Source organism: Lipotes vexillifer, unplaced genomic scaffold, assembly GCF_000442215.2.
Source record: "Lipotes vexillifer unplaced genomic scaffold, Lipotes_vexillifer_v1.1 scaffold751, whole genome shotgun sequence".
Lineage (NCBI taxonomy): Eukaryota > Metazoa > Chordata > Mammalia > Artiodactyla > Lipotidae > Lipotes > Lipotes vexillifer.
Genome location: NW_006799727.1, coordinates 1,209,464 through 1,229,363, shown reverse-complemented (window position 1 = coordinate 1,229,363; position 19,900 = coordinate 1,209,464). Strand labels below are relative to the sequence as shown.

Genomic DNA, 19,900 nt, shown 5'->3' with positions numbered 1-19,900 from the left:
CTGAACACCCACTCCTACCCCCAGATTCCCTTCCTGTCTTCTGCACCAACTACCCTCCCCACCAGCCTGGGGAGAAACTTCATTCTTAATCCACGTGGACTCTATCGAATCTATGTTCTAGGTCCTGAGATCTTTCCTTGCCCCCTTGAAGCTGGCTTCTGACACTGGCTTAGGAAGCAGTGGCTCCTTTTTCTCTGCTCTGCGCCAACCTCTCCATCCCTCACCTGGAGCAATGGGTCCAGGAGAGCCCCGCAGAATGGGGTAGGGCAAAAGGTAAAAGGCGATGTTGGAAACTGGGACACAAAACAGCCAGTGGTTAGGATTTTCAGACTATTCTTTCACCACAGCATCTAAAGGAGACTGACACCAGCAAGAACAAAGGCAGCCAGTACTGAGACAGGGGTTCTCAGGTAACGACAAGCAGCCCACTTAGCTGAGGAGGCAACTCTGAAGGGAAGGCACCTGGGCTTCCCTGGTGGCGCAGTGGTTGAGAGTCCGCCTGCCGATGCAGGGGACACAGGTTCGTGCCCCGGTCCGGGAAGATCCCACATGCCACAGAGCGGCTGGTCCTGTGAGCCATGGCCGCTGAGCCTGTGCTTTGCAATGGGAGAGGCCACAAGAGTGAGAGGCCCGTGTACCGCAAAAAAATAATAATAATAATTAAGCATCAGGGCTTCCCCGGTGGTGCAGTGGTTAAGAATCCACCTGCCAATGCAGGGGACACAGGTTCAAGCCCTGGTCCGGGAAGATCCCACATGCCGCGGAGCAACTAAGCCCGTGCACCACAACTACTGAACCTGCGCGCCTAGAGCCCGCGTGCCACAACTACTGAAGCCCGTGCGCCTAGAGCCTGTGCTCGGGAACGAGAGAAGCCACAGCAATAAGAAGCCCGCGCATCACAACGAAGAGTAGCCCCCGCTCACTGCAACTAGAGAAAGCCCGTACGCAGCAACGAAGACCCAGTGCAGCCAAAAATAAATAAATAAAATAAATTAATTAAAGAATGATGCATCTTATGATAGAGGTCAGGTCATCAAACAAAACTTGTCATCGCTCCCACTTTGCCTGTTCCCCCATGTATAAATTCAGAACACCACACCATGGCTGCAGGACTTCCTTCTGACTCTGATGTGGCTGAATAGCTTGAAGTTGAGCATTATTTGCCAATTAGACATTTTTCATAAATAGAATATTCCAAATCACTGATGCACCACAGTTTTTGACAAGATCTATTTAAAGAAGTTATGTGACAAAAAAATCTCGTAAAAAATATTACAATATTTCCAAAGCTGTAATGAAATTAATGATGTTAAAATGTTTCCCAACTTTCTTTGAGGCTATTAGTTTAAATAAGGGGTTTCTGAGTGAAGGGGTAATAAGGATAGTAGATAATCTTTTGATGTGTCATGGTAAAGCCTTTTGGGTGCATTTCCCAGAAACTGAGAGTAAATGGCTTTGATGACCGAATAGTAAATCCTTTTGTACACCCAATGTCTTCTAGTTCCTTGCCATCACATGGAAGAAAAGCTTAATTCAAATTATCATTAATAATAGATTTTGCTGATAGATCACTATGTGATTTGGGGTATACGACACAGAAGGATTTAAAGAATTGGGTGACGTTTTAATTACTAAATTCTTTCCTTTGCTTTTTAATTCCTAAAAATTAATTTATCACAAACTATAATATAATATATACTTTTGATCAAGTGTGTACTAGTTATAGTTTGTAATAACTCAATCTAGAAAACATTTTTAACACATGGCACCTTAAAGACAGAAAATAAAATACATTGTAAAATTCTAATTTATATAAAATTTTTACAGAGATGTTTGGGAGATAGATCAATAAAATATTTTCAAGCACAGAAATACATGACATTAGGATAAAAGTATGTGGGATGGAAATGTGAATTCAAGGAGAAAAAAAATTTTTTAACCCTACAACATACTCACCAGCAAAAATTTATTTTCCATCTGTCACCATACAGTTGATCCCCTTTATCCATTTCACCCTTCCCCACCCGGCCCCTTCCCCTCTCATAACCACTACTCTGTATTTATATGTTTGGTTTTGTTTGGTTTGTTCCTTTCTTTTGTTTTGTTTATTAGCTTTTTATATTCCACATATGAGTGAAATCATAAGGTATTTGTCTTTCTCCGTCTGACTTATTTCACTTAGCATAATACCCTCAAGGTCTGTCCATGTTGTCACAAACGGCATGATTTTATCTCTTTTTATGGCTGAGTAGAATTCCATTATATATATACACATGTATACCAATTACATCTTCTTTATCCATTCACCTGTTGATGAGCACTTAGATTGTTTCCATATCTTGGCTTTTGTAAATAATTCTGCCATGAACATGGGGGTATCTTTTTGGATTAGTGTTTTCGTATTCTTTGGATAAATACCGAGAGGTGGGAAAGCTGGATCACGTGGTAGTTCTGGTCTTAATTTTTTGAGGAACCTCCATACTGTCTTCCCTGGTGGCTGCACCAATTTACATTCCCACCAACAGTGCATGAGGGTTCCCTTTTCTCCCCATCCTCACTAACACTTGGTGTTTGTTGTCTTTCTGATAATAGCCATTCTGACAGGTGTGAGGTGATATCTCATTGCAGTTTAATCGGTTGTTTATTTTTTTGTCGTTGAGTTGTATGATTTCTTTATATATTTTGGATATTAATCCCTTTTCGGCTATATCATGGGGAGAAAATTTTTCAATGCTAAAGAAGAACCTGTGTACATAACTTTCAAATGGATGGTGTTAGATATCAAGCTATCAAGCTAGTTAGATTACACTGGATAGCAGGAAAATATCAAGACTTCAAATGTGCTGATGAATGGATTCCTTGCAGCTATTTAAAACTTATCATGAAATTTAGATGCCAACTTAGAAATGTGTCACACAATACGTGGTTTTGCAGAGTTTTTGTTTTGTTTTTTTTTTTGGTGGTACGTGGGCCTCTCACCGCTGTGGCCTCACCCGCTGCAGAGCGCAGGCTCCGGACGCGCAGGCTCAGCCGCCATGGCTCACAGGCCCAGCCGCTCCGCGGCATGTGGGATCTTCCCGGACCGGGGCACGAACCCGTGTCCCCTGCATCGGCAGGCGGACCCTCAACCACTGCGCCACCAGGGAAGCCCTGCCACTGCGCCACCAGGGAAGCCCTGCAGAGTATTTTTGAGGACACGTGTAGGCAAACGTGTTTGAAGATCTCTGTACCAATAGGTTATAAATTCTGTGAAGGATATGTGACCATTTAATACAGCACAGAACAAGGAAACTAGGAGCAATTCGTGTATTAAAAATACTACTAATAATAATTGTAGCTGATGCTTAGCGTTCTGGGCACTTTAGTCCTCAAACAAGGACTCTGTGTAGGAGGAACTCTTTTTTTTTTTTTTTTTTAATTTTATTGGAGTATAGTTGATTTACAATGTTGTGTTACTTTCAGGTGTAAAGCATAGTGATTCGGTTATACATATACATATATTCATTCTTTTTCAGATTCTTTCCCCATATAGGTTCTTATACAGTGCTGAGTAGAGTTCCCTGTGCTATGCAGTAGGTCCTTGTTGGTTGTCTGTTTTACATATAGTAGTGTGTGTATGTTAATCCCAAGCTCCTAATTTATCGAGGGAGGAACTTTTAAGGCCCCTATTTCACAGATGGCAAAACTGAGGCACAAAGGGCTTAAACAGCTTACTAAGACCACACAGCTCCTTAGTGAGAAGGCCAGAAAGGAGACCTGAAGTGGGGGCCCACACCCTTAACCCCTGTGCTGATTGCCTGTTTAATTGCTCTTCTTTTTTAAATAAAAGATTTAGTATTTAGTATCTAAAATAAAAAGATTTATATTTAGTTTCATTTTTAGCATGAAAACATTCTGATTTCTTCCCATACACTGATGGTTGTCAGCTGGGTGGAGAATATTGAGAGGGTCCGTGATGGGGAGAAAAGAGAGGACCATGTTTGCTCTGCATTAAGAAGTCTTTTTAAATGAATATCCTCCAGAATAACTTCTTAAGTTTTCACTATTAGCCTATATTCTTTGAATGTGACGCAGTCTCAGGGGCACTGTACTTCTTCAGATAAAACACAGATTTCCTAGACATTCTGCACAACACTGGAATTGCTTTCTGCATTCCTGAAGGGAGAGTTGTCTTGCCCCTAACCTATCACATCATTTCATGTATCATGTAGATGCCACATTTGTTAGTGTTTGACAGTGTCAAGACTTTCTATTACAGTATTTTAGTGATGAAATAGAAAGAGTAATTTCCTGCTGCGTGTTAGGGAAATATTTTTAGACTTTCAAAATTAAAATGCCTACATTAATCTGGATGGGGATGGGGTGGAAATCAGACAAAGAAATCCATCTCTCCAGTTCAGATGCAGCATTTTGAGCACCTGTTATGGAAGTTTCCAGAGGCCAAAAGGATGCTTGCCATCTTTCTGATGTTCTGATGGACGTAATAAATAACGAACTTTACAAACTGGGTGCAAGATGAGGACTTTTAAGACAACATTTGGCATCATCACAAGTCATCAAAAAAAACCAAAAAAGATTTAGATGATTCATGAGACAGCCTCTCAGATGAGCAGATTAATTCCAGAGACCAAATCAGAGCTTAAATGTTGGTGCAAAAGTATATGTTAACTTCTCAGTTCCAAATGCCAGTCCAGTTCTTGGAGAAGTACGTAAAGGTCTTCCCAGCTTGACTTTTGCATATTAAAAAAAAATTATATTTTCACAATTGTCTTAGTTTGACAGTCGAGGTCATTGTCTTAAGTTGTTGACAATAACCTAATAACTGCGATTAAAATGTTTTTTCAAGTTGCATATTTATAAGGCTCAAATCTCGCTTGTAAGTTAGCGCATCATTGCCCACCCGCTCGCACAAGCCCTGAGAGCTCATTGGTGCGTGCGGGCCTGGGTTCCTATCGGCCTCCGTGGCGTCCCTCGTCAACTTCCGCCTCTGACGGGCCGCCGAGGCGGTGCACTTCCGGCAGCGGCGGCTCGAGCGGCCGAAGCAAGATGGTGAGTGACTAAGGGTTTCGGCTGGTAGTGGCGGTGCGACGGGGTCGAGGCGACCCGAGGCGAGAGAACCAGGCGGCTGCCGGAGGCACTCGGTCCACCCGCCGGCCCGGTCTCCTGGGACGGGCCTTATCCCGGCGCCGGGGCTCGGCACGGAGGGTCCCCCAGGAGGGCCACGGGGGCGGCGGAGCGGGTCAGGTGGCCCGGCCTCACTCCTCCGCCGGCCAGGGCTCTGCCAACCGGCGCGGGGTGTTTTCGGCGGGAGCCTTCTCGAGTAACTGGGACGAGGGCTTTCGGAGCCGCGCAAGTGGAGGGATGTGCGGCTTGAGCGGAGGGAGGGATTCGCTCCAGCTGAGGAGGGAGAGCGAGTCGTGGGAGACCGCCCGGAGTTGGAGGCATTTGACGGAGGCCTTAAGATGCCTTTCTAACAGGTGGACCTTGGAGGGAAAGGTCCCGTGGTGCGCTAGTAATAATAAAAGCAGCTAGCATTTATTCATTAGTTCGCGGATTGATGCTGCACTTTGGCGGAGGGAGGGCCCAGGCTCTGCTCTAGGCGCTGGGGATACAGGGGGTGAGCATGACTGACCTAGTCTCTGCCTCTTGGAGCTTACATTCTCAAGAAGGCAGACAAAAAATAGAGGAAGGGTTATGTGATATGACGTCGGGGCGGGTGGCCGTCGGTTAGGGCTGTTCTGCAGAAGGGGATAGGATGGGGAGGGGTGGCTGTTTTACGTAGCATGTCAGCGAGTCCCGATGAGGAGGTGAGATTTGAGCAGGGATCTAAATGAAATGAGAGAGTAGCCTATGCAGGTAGGTACCTGAGGGAAACTGGTCCAGGCAGAAGCAACAGCAAGTGCAAAGGGCCTGAGATGGGAATGTGTTTGGCCTGTATCGTGAACAGCAGGAAGTCCCGAGCACAGTCTTACAGGTCTTAGAAGGACTTTGGGGTAGCAGTATTCTAGGTATGATAAACACGTGGCAGGTACTTTTCCAGCATTTGGTCATTATTCTTCTCAACAGTCCCTTGAGGTAATTATTATTATCCTCAGTTTACCAAGGAGGAAACTGAGACACGGTAAGCGGCTGTGCTAGAACACAAACCCTGTGGGTCTTTGCTATGAGGTACGAGTCATCTAGGCAGTAGAGAAACACAGGTACTGGTGTCCCGTGGACCTGAGTGTGATTCCTGGCTACCTCTCTGACAGCTTTGTGACAACAGGCAAGTCGCTTAACGTCTCTAAGCCTTCATTTCCTTATCTGTAAACTAGGGGTAATGATGGTGTCAACCTCATAGCGTCTGTAAGAATAAAACGATATGATACTCTGAGAATGTTCAGCACACTGCTTGGCATGTAGTACTTGTTATCATTTGAGGCTGAGAAACATCACATAAATGGCCCAGACGTGAAGAAGTTCAGGACCGACTCAGGAAAGCGTCCTCCAGTGGGACCAGACGTGTAGGATCATGGGGAAAAGGCAGAGGAACCTGGGAAAAGTTAGTTGCAGCCAGTTTGGCGAGGGCCAGTTATGCCAAGCTAAAGAGTTTGGACATTACACTCTATAAATGTTAGGGAGCAGTTGAAGGTTTTTGAGGAGATTTAAAGGATCGGCTCTTTGCTGTAGGCGGTAATAATTAGATTGGTGAGGGAAGAAACTGGACCTGGAAATCTCAGTTGGGAGACTAGAGCCCAAATAAGATACGATGGCCTGGACAAAACAGAGACAGGGTGTGGACAGGAGAGAGAGGAACTGAACCAGAGTGGATTTGTTTCAGAGCCCAGACTTTATAACCAGACTGACAAAATCCTGACCCTGACATTTCTTATTCACCGATGATATTGTATTGAGTAGGTACTATGAGTCATGCAAATTTGAAGTGTTTTACGTGCATTACTTCATTTTCAGCAACAAATAGGAGCTAATACCATCCCCACTTTCCAGTTAAGGAAACCAAGGCTCAGAGAGGTGGCTTGGCTTACCTGAGGTCACAGTCACATAGCCTATTAGGAATGAAGTCGGAATTCAAACCTGGATACATTTATTTCCTTAGCCCATGTTCTTAGGCTTGTTGCAGTTCCTCCTCTAGAAAGTAGTAGTAATGAACCCTACCTTGAAGGATTGTCCGGGATTAATGCGGTAGTGAAGGAGAACGTCTGGTACAGACTTAGGCGCATCGTAAACATCTCAGACATCAGCTGCCCCAGCCAACAGCACATTTCCTTAGGGGTGTAATTGATTGTGAAAGGCCTGCAATTTGGATGGCTTATTGCAGTAAAATTAATTCTATTTCCCAAAATTTCTCAGAGCCTTGAATTACCTTCTTCAGAATAAAGTGCAAAGTTTTAAGAATCCTGCATGTTGGGAAATAGACTTGAATTTAACTCTTTCAGGTAACGATGAGAGGGTTGTTTTGTCCTGATAATGAAGCTGGTGCTGTATTAATTTAGAGGAAGTGATTTGAGGGGACAGAGGGCCCCTCTAGTCAAGTAAATTCACTATTGCTCATTTCAAATGCCGTCATTTCTGAGACACTGCTCTGTGTGAAACATTGTCCTGTAACTGAAGGGTCTGTTTTAAAGTCAGAAATCCCACTGAACTTATTAATACACTAAGTTCTTTTTTTTTTTTAATTTATTTATGTATCTTTGGCTGTGTTGGGTTTTCGTTTCTGTGCGCGGGCTTTCTCCAGTTGCGGGGAACGGGGGCTACTCTTCATCGCAGTGCGCGGGCTTCTCATTGTAGTGGCTTCACTTGTTGTGGAGCACAGGCTCTAGACGCGCAGGCTCAGTAGTTGTGCCTCACGGGCTTAGTTGCTCCGCGGCATGTGGGATCTTCCCAGGCCAGGGCTCGAACCCGTGTCCCCTACATTGGCAGGCAGATTCTTAACCACTGCGCCACCAGGGAAGCTGTACACTAAGTTCTTGATAGCTTAAGATGATTCAACATTTTAGATTGGGAAGAAGGACCTGCCCGAGCGCTCCAGGCTTTAGGGATGGGAGGTATTTAAGCTGCCATTGAAAGGAAAGTCTCCTGGATCTTGGCGTGATGCTAGTAAGGAGTAAGTGACAGACAAGTGATTGTTGAGTAGGTTAAATGATTTAGCTTTCATGGCCCAATTTCATGAAATACGCTCTTGGTGGCCTCAGCCAGGTAGTTTTATATTAGAGAGTGTCAGGCTCTGTACCTTCCCCTCAAGAAAGGGTAGTCTTAAGATCGTAGTCTCATAATGACACATTAGTTATATCTGTTTCTTGATAGAGTTGTCCTTGATTTAAGATGCAGTCTGTGGCAAGGTGCACCATTGATCTAACAGCTTTCCAGGAAAAAGAAATCCTGCCACGTTAAATGTACACGTTGACTGCAGGGTATATCTTGAGTTCAGAAATATTAAAATGTGGGGAAGTGTTGGTGTCTTAGAATCGCAGGAGAATAAGAAGGGTTTTTTGAAGTGATCATATTCTGAATTTATACCTCTGTCTTAATTGTTTTCTTTTTTTCAGGGTCAGAGTCAGAGTGGTGGTCATGGTCCTGGAGGTGGAAAGAAGGATGACAAGGTAAATAAATAAGAAGCCAGATATGTCTGTCATGTGAGTAAATTGTGGAAAATGTCAGATCTCAGCTGAGAAGTTCTTTGGGGATTCATGAATTTTAAAATGCAAAATAAATTATCTCTTCATTTAACCAGCCTAGCCTACACAATACCCTTTTTGTGTTTTACAAAAGATTATTGACCGTCACGTAGGTATTTATGAATTGATGATTTTTAAAGGTGTAAAATTAATAACGTTACAGAAGTGTTAAAATAAATTGCCTGTGATTTTAGTGTTTAATATCCTTAGGTGTGAAGACTTGTGTCAAATCATTTCACCTCACACTTCTGGCATATTATTCTGAATTCTGACTTCTGTTCCTTATTGATCTTTCAATGTGTATTATAATAAAGATCAGTTACATTCACATATTAACATTGCAGGAATGTAAAAACAGATTTGGGGGGTTTTTTAGGACAGTCTTTAATAACATCCTAAAAGATGAGGAAAATTATATTACCTGAAAATAGATGATGGTCCCGCATAAGTAAGTTTGTGTTTTAATATGATTTCTGTGTGATTTTTTTTCCTTACTATTCTAAAAACTCAAGGACAAGAAAAAGAAATATGAACCTCCTGTACCAACTAGAGTGGGGAAAAAGAAGAAGAAAACAAAGGGACCAGATGCTGCCAGCAAGCTGCCCCTGGGTAATGACATGGTTCCGATTCCTAGGGGGACTGTCTCTGTGTGTGTAGCTTAGAGGTCTGAATGTGGAGACAGGAAATAGGGCGTGGTTGAAGCTCTAGGTCTGTGACTTTGTGGGGCATTCTCTAGGTTGGAATAAAAGCTATATTTTGGTTTTAACAGTATACACAGGATACGACTGTTATTCATTTTAAGAAATTCCATTAATTTCCTTTAAATAACCAGCTCCTCTAGTGTATTAGAGTACGGGGTTAGATTAGAAAGCTCAGGTTGAGCTTGATTACCTTAGAGATAAGGTACACTTATTTCATGAAGAAATGGAATTTAGTGTATTGGAACTCACAGCATGCGATGGCCGAACATAAAATATTTCAATGTCTTCCTACCAAGCAAGGAATAAAACTCAATCAGGTGACCTCACCGAGCCCACTGCTCCATCCTCAGCCTCTTGCACTCCCCTTGTGTGTCGTTCTTCACACTGCCCTGCCTCGTGTCCTTTGAATCTCCTGCATCAGGGCCTTTGCTTCCCTCTGCTTAAAAATGTTTTTCCCCCAGTCCTTCCCGTGGCTGCCTGCTTCTCATCCCTTCAGGCTTCAGCTCAAATACCTCCGCCATCCTCATCTATCATCTAAACAAGTCTATTCCTGCTTAGATGCAATAAAATAATTTTTAAAATATTGCTTGGTTAATAGTAGAGTCAGACAGTAAAAAAAATGTGCCATTAACCTACCGTAGTGAATCAGTATGGTATTGATAAAGAATAGATCATCAGATCCCCAGAAAAGCATATAAAATTCAAAAACAGAGTCAAGTTATGGATAACTAATATGTGGTAAAGGTGACATTTCTGTTCTGTGGAAGAGGATGGGTTATTTAATATAAATGGCTGGCATCTTTTACTTGTTATTGAGAGAAAATGAAATTAGACCCCTTGCTCTTTGCCAGATGAGTTAGATATACATGTGTAAATAAGTAAATAAATGAAAATTCAGGAATACATTTAACCTTAGGGGAGGAGAGACCTTTTGAAGAAGCCAAGAAACCCAGAAACTATAAAAGAAAAGTTGTCTATATAAATGTTAAAAGTCCTAGGTAGCACGAGACTTCAGGCCAAAAGAAACAACATATGAGTGTGGAAAAAAATGTTTGCACGTATGTTAATATCCCCAGTATTTCATAATCCTCCTATAAATGGGATGTGTGTGTTACAGCTAGGGTGCAACAACCTATACTGACTGAACAGCACCTGCAGCTATCTTTATTAGCACCTGTGGGGAATAATAAACCAAAGCAAACTATCTTTTCAGTCAATGAGTTTTTTCTTCTTTGTAGACAGTTACCACATGTTATTTATATTATCTGTTTGGTCATAGGCCTCATCCCCATTATTACTGGGTTGGCCCAAAAGTTCATTCGGGTTTTTCTGTAAGATGTTACAGAAAAACCCGAACGAACTTTCTGGCCAACCCAATACATAAAATCCCTCTCCCCTTTGCATTTAGGCACCTGCTTACTTCGGGTCACCAAACTTTGAATTTTTCAGTGTCTGTCCAACTAAACTAAGTTTAAGTGTTAACTTCTTTTTGTTCTTAAGGATGAACCGAATTAATTGCAAACTTCAAGCTCCAAGTATAATAAAACTTTATTTTTTAATTACAGTGACACCTCACACTCAGTGCCGGTTAAAATTATTGAAGTTAGAGAGAATTAAAGACTATCTTCTCATGGAGGAAGAATTCATTAGAAATCAGGAACAAATGAAGCCTTTAGAAGAAAAGCAAGAGGTAAATTGAGAAATTCTGTAACTTGTTTTTTTACCAATTGAATTCTACTTAGAACTTAAAACTGTTAATGAATAAATGAAATTCATTTTCTGGCTTTAATGAATTATTATTTAGCTGCCTTTTTAAAAAAAATTTTATTTTAAATTTATTCATCGATTGATTGGTGGCTGCGTTGGGTCTTCCCCATTGAGTCTTCATTGCTGTGCGTGGGCTTTCTCTAGTTGCGGCGAGCAGGGGCTACTCTTTGTTGCGGTGCATGGGCTTCTCATGGCGGTGGCTTTTCTTGTTGCGGAGCACAGGCTCCAGGCGCACGGGCATCAGCAGTTGTGGCACACAGGCTCAGTAGTTGTGGCTCTCGGGCTCTAGAGTACAGGCTCGGTAGTTGTGGCACACGGGCTTAGTTGCTCCACAGCATGTGGGATCTTCCCAGACCAGGGCTCGAACCCGTGCCCCTGCATTGGTAGGCGGATTCTTAACCACTGCGCTACCAGGGAAATCCTTAGCGGCCTTTGAAAAGTACCAACTGCTTTGTGAATCTAGTGAACTGTCAGCATCGTCTACTTTTTAGGTCTAATCTGCTTTTCCTTCTTGGCCTACTCTTATGTAGGAGGAAAGATCAAAGGTGGATGATCTGAGGGGGACCCCAATGTCAGTAGGAACCTTGGAAGAGATCATTGATGACAATCATGCCATCGTGTCTACGTCTGTGGGCTCAGAACACTATGTCAGCATTCTTTCATTTGTAGACAAGGATCTGCTGGAACCGGGCTGCTCGGTCCTGCTCAACCACAAGGTAATTTGATAGCCTAAGAAAGCCCGTCGGAGTGCTTGCTTCTTGCTTGCAGATCCGTCCACCTGTCCCGTGGAAGTAGATCACCAGAGCGCTCCAAAGGGTAGAGAAAATTCTGTGATTGCCATTTCATTGTAAGTGGATTGTGTGAACCTTACATGCCTGTGTTAAAGCTTAATGTTCCCTGTTAGGTGCATGCTGTGATAGGGGTGCTGATGGATGACACGGATCCCTTGGTCACAGTGATGAAGGTGGAAAAGGCCCCCCAGGAGACATATGCTGATATTGGGGGGTTAGACAACCAAATCCAGGAAATTAAGGTATGTCAAGGAACGAGCTCTGGGTTTTTATTATGTATTTATTTATTTATTTTAAAATATTTATTTACTTGGCTGCTCCAGGTCTTAGTTGTGGCATGCGGGCTCTTTAGTTGTGGCATGCATGTGGGATCTAGTTCCCTGACCAGGGATTGAACCTGGGCCCCCTGCATTGGGAGCTTGGAGTCTTAACCACTGGACCACCAGAGAAGTCCTGAGCTCTGGGTTTTTAGACCTTTGGTTTCTTACTGCTGTCTCATTTAGGATGCTTGGAGTTGTTTTGTGTGTTTCATTTTTTCTTTATTGATCAGACCAGTAACTGACTCAGACCTTACTAATGGTGGTGTTTTGTGTTGTTAATACTGAGTTAGGTAATAGAAGTTAAGTATAAATTGTATGATAGTTCTTGCAGCAGCAGCAGCTTAATACTTTTTACATGTAATGTTTAATAATTATCTGTGTGAACATGTTTCCAATTGTACTGACTTCAGCTGTGGCTATCCAGAAACCTCCAGTGATGTCTGGGGGTAGGGTGAGTGGCACACACTTGCACAGTGCTGGGGTCTAGAACGTTAACCCCAGCTCCTGCCATGGTCCTGGGGTCAGGGGCATGTGGTGGGCCAGCCCTCTGCAGGTTCTTTCATCTGCAGGGAGGTCATTCAGAGTGATCACAGATCTCCACTGGTGACTCTCAGACAGCTAGGAAATAGCCATCATGTACCTAGGCGGTCACAACAGAAAATCTTGCCAGCTCCTGCCTGCAGTTTCATTGAAAACGGTGAATTTTAGCTTTAAGTTTCTTTTGCTCAGGAAGGGCTTAAATGTTACTCAAGGTTGACTTTTACTGGGAAATGAAAGGGAGATTGGGTGCTATTAGGAAGGGGGATCAGTGCTGGGAGCTCAGGTAGGACAGAGGTCCTCTTCAATACGTCCTTGCTGCTGGTGGAAGTCAAGCGTTGTCCCTAACAAGAATAATTGAAATTTTAGCTGATTTTTGTTGAAAGTGAGATGTACCCATGATGTCAGTGAATGAATCTGATAAATTTCAGTAAGAAAGCCTTTTATTTTTACCAAGTGTCTGTTTTCTTTAGGAATCTGTGGAGCTTCCACTCACTCATCCTGAATATTATGAAGAGATGGGTATAAAGCCCCCTAAGGGGGTCATTCTGTATGGTCCACCTGGCACAGGTATGTGTGCTCTGTGTTGGTCACTTTCCAGGCACTGAGCTCATCTCTTGAGCAGCAGCATTAGCTGGTTATAATGACTTAGCTGTTGAGTGAGGATGCCACAGTTCCTTAGTTTGAAAATGTGCTCTAAGCAGCATTTTGGACATTTCTGACTAAGCAGCTCCTCTGGAAACATACCTATTGCATGAAAGTGTATATTTCTGTATAATAGGTGTACTAAGAAACTGAACTATCTTAGGCTTGTAATTGTAGACTTAACAGAGTTCATGTGTTAAAAACAATAGTAGGAATTACAACAGAAGATAAACACCAGTAGCCCCCCCCCCAGCAAAATGCCTGCTCGATGTGAATGCATTTCCAGTTCCCCAGCACACCTGTTGTATACTCAAATGTGCTAGATTTATATATTGTAAAACATGATGCCTTTAAATATTTTAAAGAGTAATGTGAGTCTGTTGAAAATATTTTGTAAGAAAAAATAAAAATAAACAGGGTGCTCAACTTTGGCTGTACGTTGGAATCACCTTGGGAGCTTTAAAAAATACTGATGGCTGCTCCCATCCCTGAAGATTCTGATCTATTCATCTGGAGTGTGGCCAAGCATCAGCACCTTGGTGGAGGACCACTGTTTTAAAAGCTATCCTGTGCTGTTCAGATTAGGTTCATCCTCCTGGTCCATTGGTACTGAATGAGTCTACCATTGGATGAATAAATGGATAAAGATAAAAGATGCATATACGTATCTGGTTCATTATGCAGTAAGTTGACCTGAGTAAGTTGTATAGTCATTGCTATGTAAATTCCAAAGGAAGAGAGGTTATTTGATTGAGTGAACTGAAGCCATGTTGCCAAGAGGGTCTGTACTGAGGATTGCCCACGCTGGAGGGAAGGGGAGCCAGCTGTACCCTGAGGCAGGGCGCTACTGCAGCCTGTCATTTTATAGCCCAGGGAAGTGAGTTTCAGAGAGGCCAGTGACTAGCCCAAGGCCCCATTAGCTCTGGGAATTGAGCTGGTACCAGGGCTGGAGCTGGAACACAGGCGTTCTGACCCGCAGCCGTGAGCCTTTTTGGGGGCACATGTGCTGACAAGGGCTGGAGTGGAGTACCGGGTGTCAGCCCTGTCGGGAGGAAGAGGAGACTGTTTCAGGGATCCCTCTGGCCATTGAACATCCCGGCAGCTGAACCTGGCTGCTTCTGGACTGTAAGATCCCATCCACTTAAAAGGTCCTTTTGGTCTTCTGTCAGGCATCCTTAAATGATGCTCTCAGGAAGCAGTCCATCCCTCTAATAGGCATTTGAACCTGCCACTCTGACTGCCCGGCTGAGGGAACACCATTGCCCTGTCTTGTTGCAGAGCTTAACTCCCTGTCCTCCTTCCCGCTTGCACGAAATCTTTTGTGTTACTCACTCACTCGCCTGCCGGCCTCCTCCCCTCCCCTTACAGGCCTGAGGGTGGTCCTCTGCCAGCTCTGCCTCTAACTGCCTCTGTGTCCTGAGGTGACTGCCCATCCCTCACCATCAAAGGGGCCATGGTCTTGAGCTCTAAAGTTCTCAAGTTGGTACTCTTTGCTTACTCTTGTTCTTGATCTGAAGGAGGAATATCAGGGAACAAAGCAGGGTTGGAAATGTCAGGTCTTCCCTGAGATCAGTGAGGAACGTCCCATAAGGGCACACCACAAAGAGAAAAGTCTCTTGAGCTTTCAGCAGCTTGCAGCTGTGGGCTTCATCAGGAGCTGGTCTTGGCTCAGCTGACTGAGCCCTGGGGCAAGCCCACAGCAGCGTCTTCAGGAAGCCCCAGGGCACTGCAGGCCCTGCTCAGGGACACTCTGTGTCCTTCGGTCAAACCTAGGGCTCCTGGGCCTTTTTTTCATCACTGATAGTTTTGTAGGAGTTGAGTTTGGTTCTCTAACCCTGGTTGCATTAAGTCAGGTTAATATTATATGCAACTTTGCAGTAAAAAGTATTTTCTGACATTATCATGATGAATTTAGGAAGATGGTTAAAAATAATCAAAACATGTTTTTTAGGTTTTTTTGAATTTCCTCTTGTCTGCTTTGGAGAACAGAATGCTTTTCATAGAGGGATCCTCCCATTCTTGATGTCTTTTTAAGGTGATAATGAGGGTTTTAAAGTTAAAACAGCACTTGAGTTTTCTTTTCCCTTTTTCTCTTTCAATCTAAAATAGGTAAAACCTTACTAGCCAAAGCAGTAGCAAACCAAACCTCGGCCACTTTCTTGAGAGTCGTTGGCTCTGAACTTATTCAGAAGTACCTAGGTGATGGGCCCAAACTTGTTCGGGAACTGTTTCGAGTTGCTGAAGAACATGCACCGTCCATCGTGTTTATTGATGAAATTGATGCTATTGGGACGAAAAGGTAGACTTTCTCTTACCTCTTTTGTGTTATTTAGAGGTAAAAACCATATGGTTCTTCTCTGAGAATGACCGACCGTTGGGCACTCCCTACATGGCCTGCATGTTGGTTTGCCACAGTCCCTACTGGGTCGCTTCCATGGATTCTTTAGGCTCTGCTCTCCCACGTGCCAGGTAACAACTACCCGGCAGTTGATTGGTCAGTCAGTAGCCATGCCTTGAGCACCCGCTCTGAGCATGGCACCATCCTGACTCTGGAGACACAGCCATGAGGATGAGTCTCTGCCCTTGAGGAGCTCAATTGCAGAGACTGAATAAATCACATAATTTCAGGCATGAAAACCGCTATGAAGAAAATAATGTGTTGTTTATCTTGGGCTTTGGGAGGGTGTGACATATAGGCTGAGACAGAGCTGTGTTTTGTAATCCCCTTTAACAGGAGATCAGTTGGGTCTTCCCTTCTCCCTCACTTCTTTTCCAAAGGTATGACTCAAATTCCGGTGGTGAGAGAGAAATTCAGCGAACAATGTTGGAACTGTTGAACCAGTTGGATGGGTTTGATTCAAGGGGAGACGTGAAAGTCATCATGGCCACAAACCGGATAGAGACTTTGGACCCAGCACTTATCAGACCAGGTCACGTTTGCTTTGGTTGCATTGTGGAGAATGAACATCCTATGTGGATTTGTATTTCTCAGGAGCACTTTGGGGAGAATATAAATGATACCTGTAAGGCAAATACTGCCTTGAAACTTAGAATAATTCACCAAAACTGTGTTCCCTTGAGATAATTGTGATGTAGTCTGTGTAGCTTGGCCCTTTTAGCCTCGAGACGCCTTTTTTTTTTTTTAAAGAAATAATTCATGACAGCTCAGGTCCATTTTTTACATTCAGGTAGTACCAAAAGAAGCAGTAGCTAATTTTACTGTCTTTTGTAATGTTTTTAACATGATCGATCTGTCCTTTTCCACTAACTGTGCCATTTAGGAATCGCTCCTTTCGTTTGTTTCCCAAAGTACCAGAGCAGAGAGGATTCTGTAAATGAGATGAATTCAAACATTGATATTTACAAACTACAGACATGAGTGTTCACTTTTTAAGATCTGGACCTCCTTCCATAGGACACTATGTGACTGAGACCACTCGTGTGGAGACTAAGGCCTCTCCCGGGGCCCCCAGGAGTGGGACTGAAAACCTTTTATACCCACAGGCCGCATCGACAGGAAGATTGAGTTCCCCTTGCCCGATGAAAAGACGAAGAAGCGCATCTTTCAGATCCACACGAGCAGGATGACACTGGCAGACGACGTAACCCTGGATGACTTGATCATGGCTAAAGATGACCTCTCTGGTGCCGACATCAAGGTGAGGACCTGGGCTGGATTGCACCTCTTTGTTTTATCGTATGTGTGTATGAGTTTGGACATGTCTTCCCAGGTGACCAGAGTTTAAAGCAAGGCCTGGCAGCACTGCATACGGCCACAGCCTGCCTTCTGGGGGAAGACCTGGGTTGATGCCACGGTTAGGTAGGGGCGGCACACACAGGCTGTTTCACGCTGGTGCCTGCACTGAACTGCGTATCCCTGGCATCTATAGAACTAGGTTAGTGTCTCAGTTGGGGAGTAAATCTCTCTTTTTAAAATTTAAATTACCTTAAAATTCTGCACCAACTTTTTATTTAGAAAAATTTCCAGCCTTCAGAAAAGTTGCAACAAAAACACCCACATACTCATCACCCTCATTTACCAAATGTTACCCTTTTACCTGTTTCTTCTCTCTGTATGCAGAAACACACTCTTTTCTGAACCATCTGAAATAAATATCCTAAAGGCCATAACCAGATAGAATCTTCAATGCCAGGATTGTGTTTTTATCATATCATGTTGCTTGGGTTCTTGTTTTACTTCTGGCAAGTAATTATTGAGAAAATAAATATATTAGAATAAATACTGTACTAAAACTTGTAAATATTTAACCAGAAAATACAAGTTCTCGTCTGACTATAGGTAAATGAAATAGATGTACACTCTATGTGGGCTCTAACTTTCTGGAATAATTTTATCTATTTCTTAGGAAGATTACTGCCTTTAATGAAAGCAGGGCTGTGAGAACTTACTGGCCTGCCAGGCCACCCGGTGGGGGTTGGAACCTGAGCCAGCCCTCTTCCTTAGTGAAATACTCCCAGTTTAAGCCACTTCAGGTCCTTGAGGAAATAATTAGAATGTTTAAAACATTAAAAAAATCTAATCGTTCCCAAATGGTTTGAGAACTTCGTGTTTAGGTTGGGTGCCTACACCAGATTTCAAAATAGCACTCTCTGAATTGTTAGAATAAAAAGTATTTCACTTTCTGAACACACTGTTTCTTCTTACAGGCAATCTGTACGGAAGCTGGTCTGATGGCCTTGAGAGAACGTAGGATGAAAGTAACAAATGAAGACTTCAAAAAGTCTAAAGAAAATGTCCTTTATAAAAAACAAGAAGGCACCCCTGAGGGGCTCTATCTCTAGTGGACCACAGTTGCCTTCCAGGAAAAGGCTGGAAGTGTGTCGACCCCCTCAGAGGTGTGAGGTTGGGGAAGTTGCCCAGGAGTCCATGTTGCGGTCGATCTTCACTAGCACAGCACCCCGAGTACCTTTTGAGCGTGATGTGTAGGATGCCCGTCCAGCCCTCTTCGTATGTTGCTTGCGTGCAGTGCTCTCTTGCCAATAAAGCGTGCTCTTTCTCAAACAAACAAAAACACTGAATCCTGTTTCTGGGCCCTCCACACCGGCCGCTCAGTAGCAGCAAGTCGATGGATCCGGGTGTTAAGGAAGCTGGCTGACCAAAAGGACTGCAGACTTCAATACCTGCTGCCCCGTCACACCCCCAGAGCTGGTGGCAGTTGTTCAACAGCAGCTGATGGGAAAGCAACGAGCATACGTAAATAGCCGGCTGTCTGTCTTTGTTGTTTAAGCAACAAGGGCTGAGGAGTCCCTACAGCCGTGGCTTCTCTTTTGGAAGGTCGGTGGAGCACGTGGGCTCTCAGCGCTCTGGAGGCAGGAAGGAGGTGTCACTGTTGCTAAGAGACTGAGGCTCCTACAAGAGACCTCAAAAGGGCAGGGCTGAAGAGTCCCATACCAGCCCTGCCATCCCTTGTTCTTGGGTTCAGAACCTGATCCCTCCCAAGAGTGTTCAGAAATGTGTCAAGCTTCCCCTTCCCTTTTCTTTGTCTATTATTTCCTGCTCTTCTCTCATTTCAGAACGGTTCGATCTCAAAGCCTGTAAGTGGGGCAGATCAAGGAAAGCCTCCACTTGGTTGGCCAACTTCCTTGGGTGCTCCGAGACGCTCTTTAGAAAGTGCTCTAGCTCGGGGGTCCCCAGTCCCTGGGCCTCCACCTGTTAGGAACCACCGGGCCGAACAGCAGGAGGTGAGTGGCAGGTGAAGGAAGCTTCATCTGCCGCTCCCCACTGCTCGCATTGGGGCCTGAACCATCCCCCATCTCCCTCTCCCCCCACCCCACCTTCTGTGGGAAAACTGTCTTCCGCAAAACCGGTCCCTGGTGCCAAAAAGGTCGGGGACCGCTGCTGTAGCCATGCTGCCCTCTGCTGCTTTTTCCCAACCAGTGTCCATCGATTTCTAGCCAACATTCTATTCCACAGCACTGGCTTTTCTGGATGAGGTGCCAAGGAAATACGCTTTCAGCAATTCTAGAGAGCATGATTTAAAAAAAAAAAAAAAGCTAGAGAGAAGCTGTCCACTTTTTAGAAAGCAGGACCTCAGAGAAGATTAAAGCAATTTCCTCTCAGTCAAATGTAACTCAGTTCCTGGAAATCAGAATGAGAGCGTGGCCAACACCGCTGAAAGCCACCTTCGGCACGTGTCACAGGCAGCACTGGGTTTGGTAGGAAGGAGCTCGCTCCATTCTCCACGAATGGCTGCTGGTGAGCTCCCCGGCGGCAGGGTCCTTATTTGTTCAGGCAGTGCTTTCTACACGGTAACGTACACACAAAGTCCCCTAACAGGGCGTCCTATTAGAGCCCAGGTTCTGACAGCAGGGCTGGGGAGGGGCCTGAGGGTCTACATTGCTCCCAAGCGATGCTGGCTGCTCGGGCCATAGTCGAGGACGTCACTGAGTAGGGTTCAGGGAGTAATGAGAACTCAACACATTTGATACAGGTGAGAATACCA

At 44.2% G+C, this 19,900-nt stretch overlaps 1 protein-coding gene across 2 annotated transcripts; it reads left to right on the top strand.

Moving 5' to 3' along the window:
- Positions 1-5,008: 5,008 nt before the first annotated feature.
- PSMC1 (proteasome 26S subunit, ATPase 1) lies at positions 5,009-18,463 on the top strand. Of its 2 annotated transcripts, XM_007471890.1 has the most exons (11): positions 5,009-5,049; positions 8,547-8,600; positions 9,188-9,284; positions 10,942-11,066; positions 11,674-11,859; positions 12,048-12,176; positions 13,265-13,361; positions 15,546-15,735; positions 16,215-16,366; positions 16,941-17,095; positions 18,105-18,463. In XM_007471890.1, the coding sequence occupies exons 1-11, from the start codon at positions 5,047-5,049 to the stop codon at positions 18,237-18,239; spliced, it is 1,323 nt and encodes a 440-aa protein (XP_007471952.1). In that variant the 5' UTR covers positions 5,009-5,046; the 3' UTR covers positions 18,240-18,463. The 2 variants fall into 2 exon arrangements, with proteins under 2 accessions (XP_007471952.1, XP_007471953.1); XM_007471891.1 differs by lacking the exons at positions 5,009-5,049; positions 9,188-9,284 and having other exon boundaries at positions 18,105-18,381.
- Positions 18,464-19,900: the final 1,437 nt, after the last annotated feature.

Excerpts from the sequence above, each read along its gene's own strand:
- PSMC1 (XM_007471890.1), top strand. Across the intron at positions 11,067-11,673 it reads CTTTAGAAGAAAAGCAAGAG|GAGGAAAGATCAAAGGTGGA; the intron begins GTAAATTGAGAA and ends ACTCTTATGTAG. Across the intron at positions 12,177-13,264 it reads ACCAAATCCAGGAAATTAAG|GAATCTGTGGAGCTTCCACT; the intron begins GTATGTCAAGGA and ends TGTTTTCTTTAG.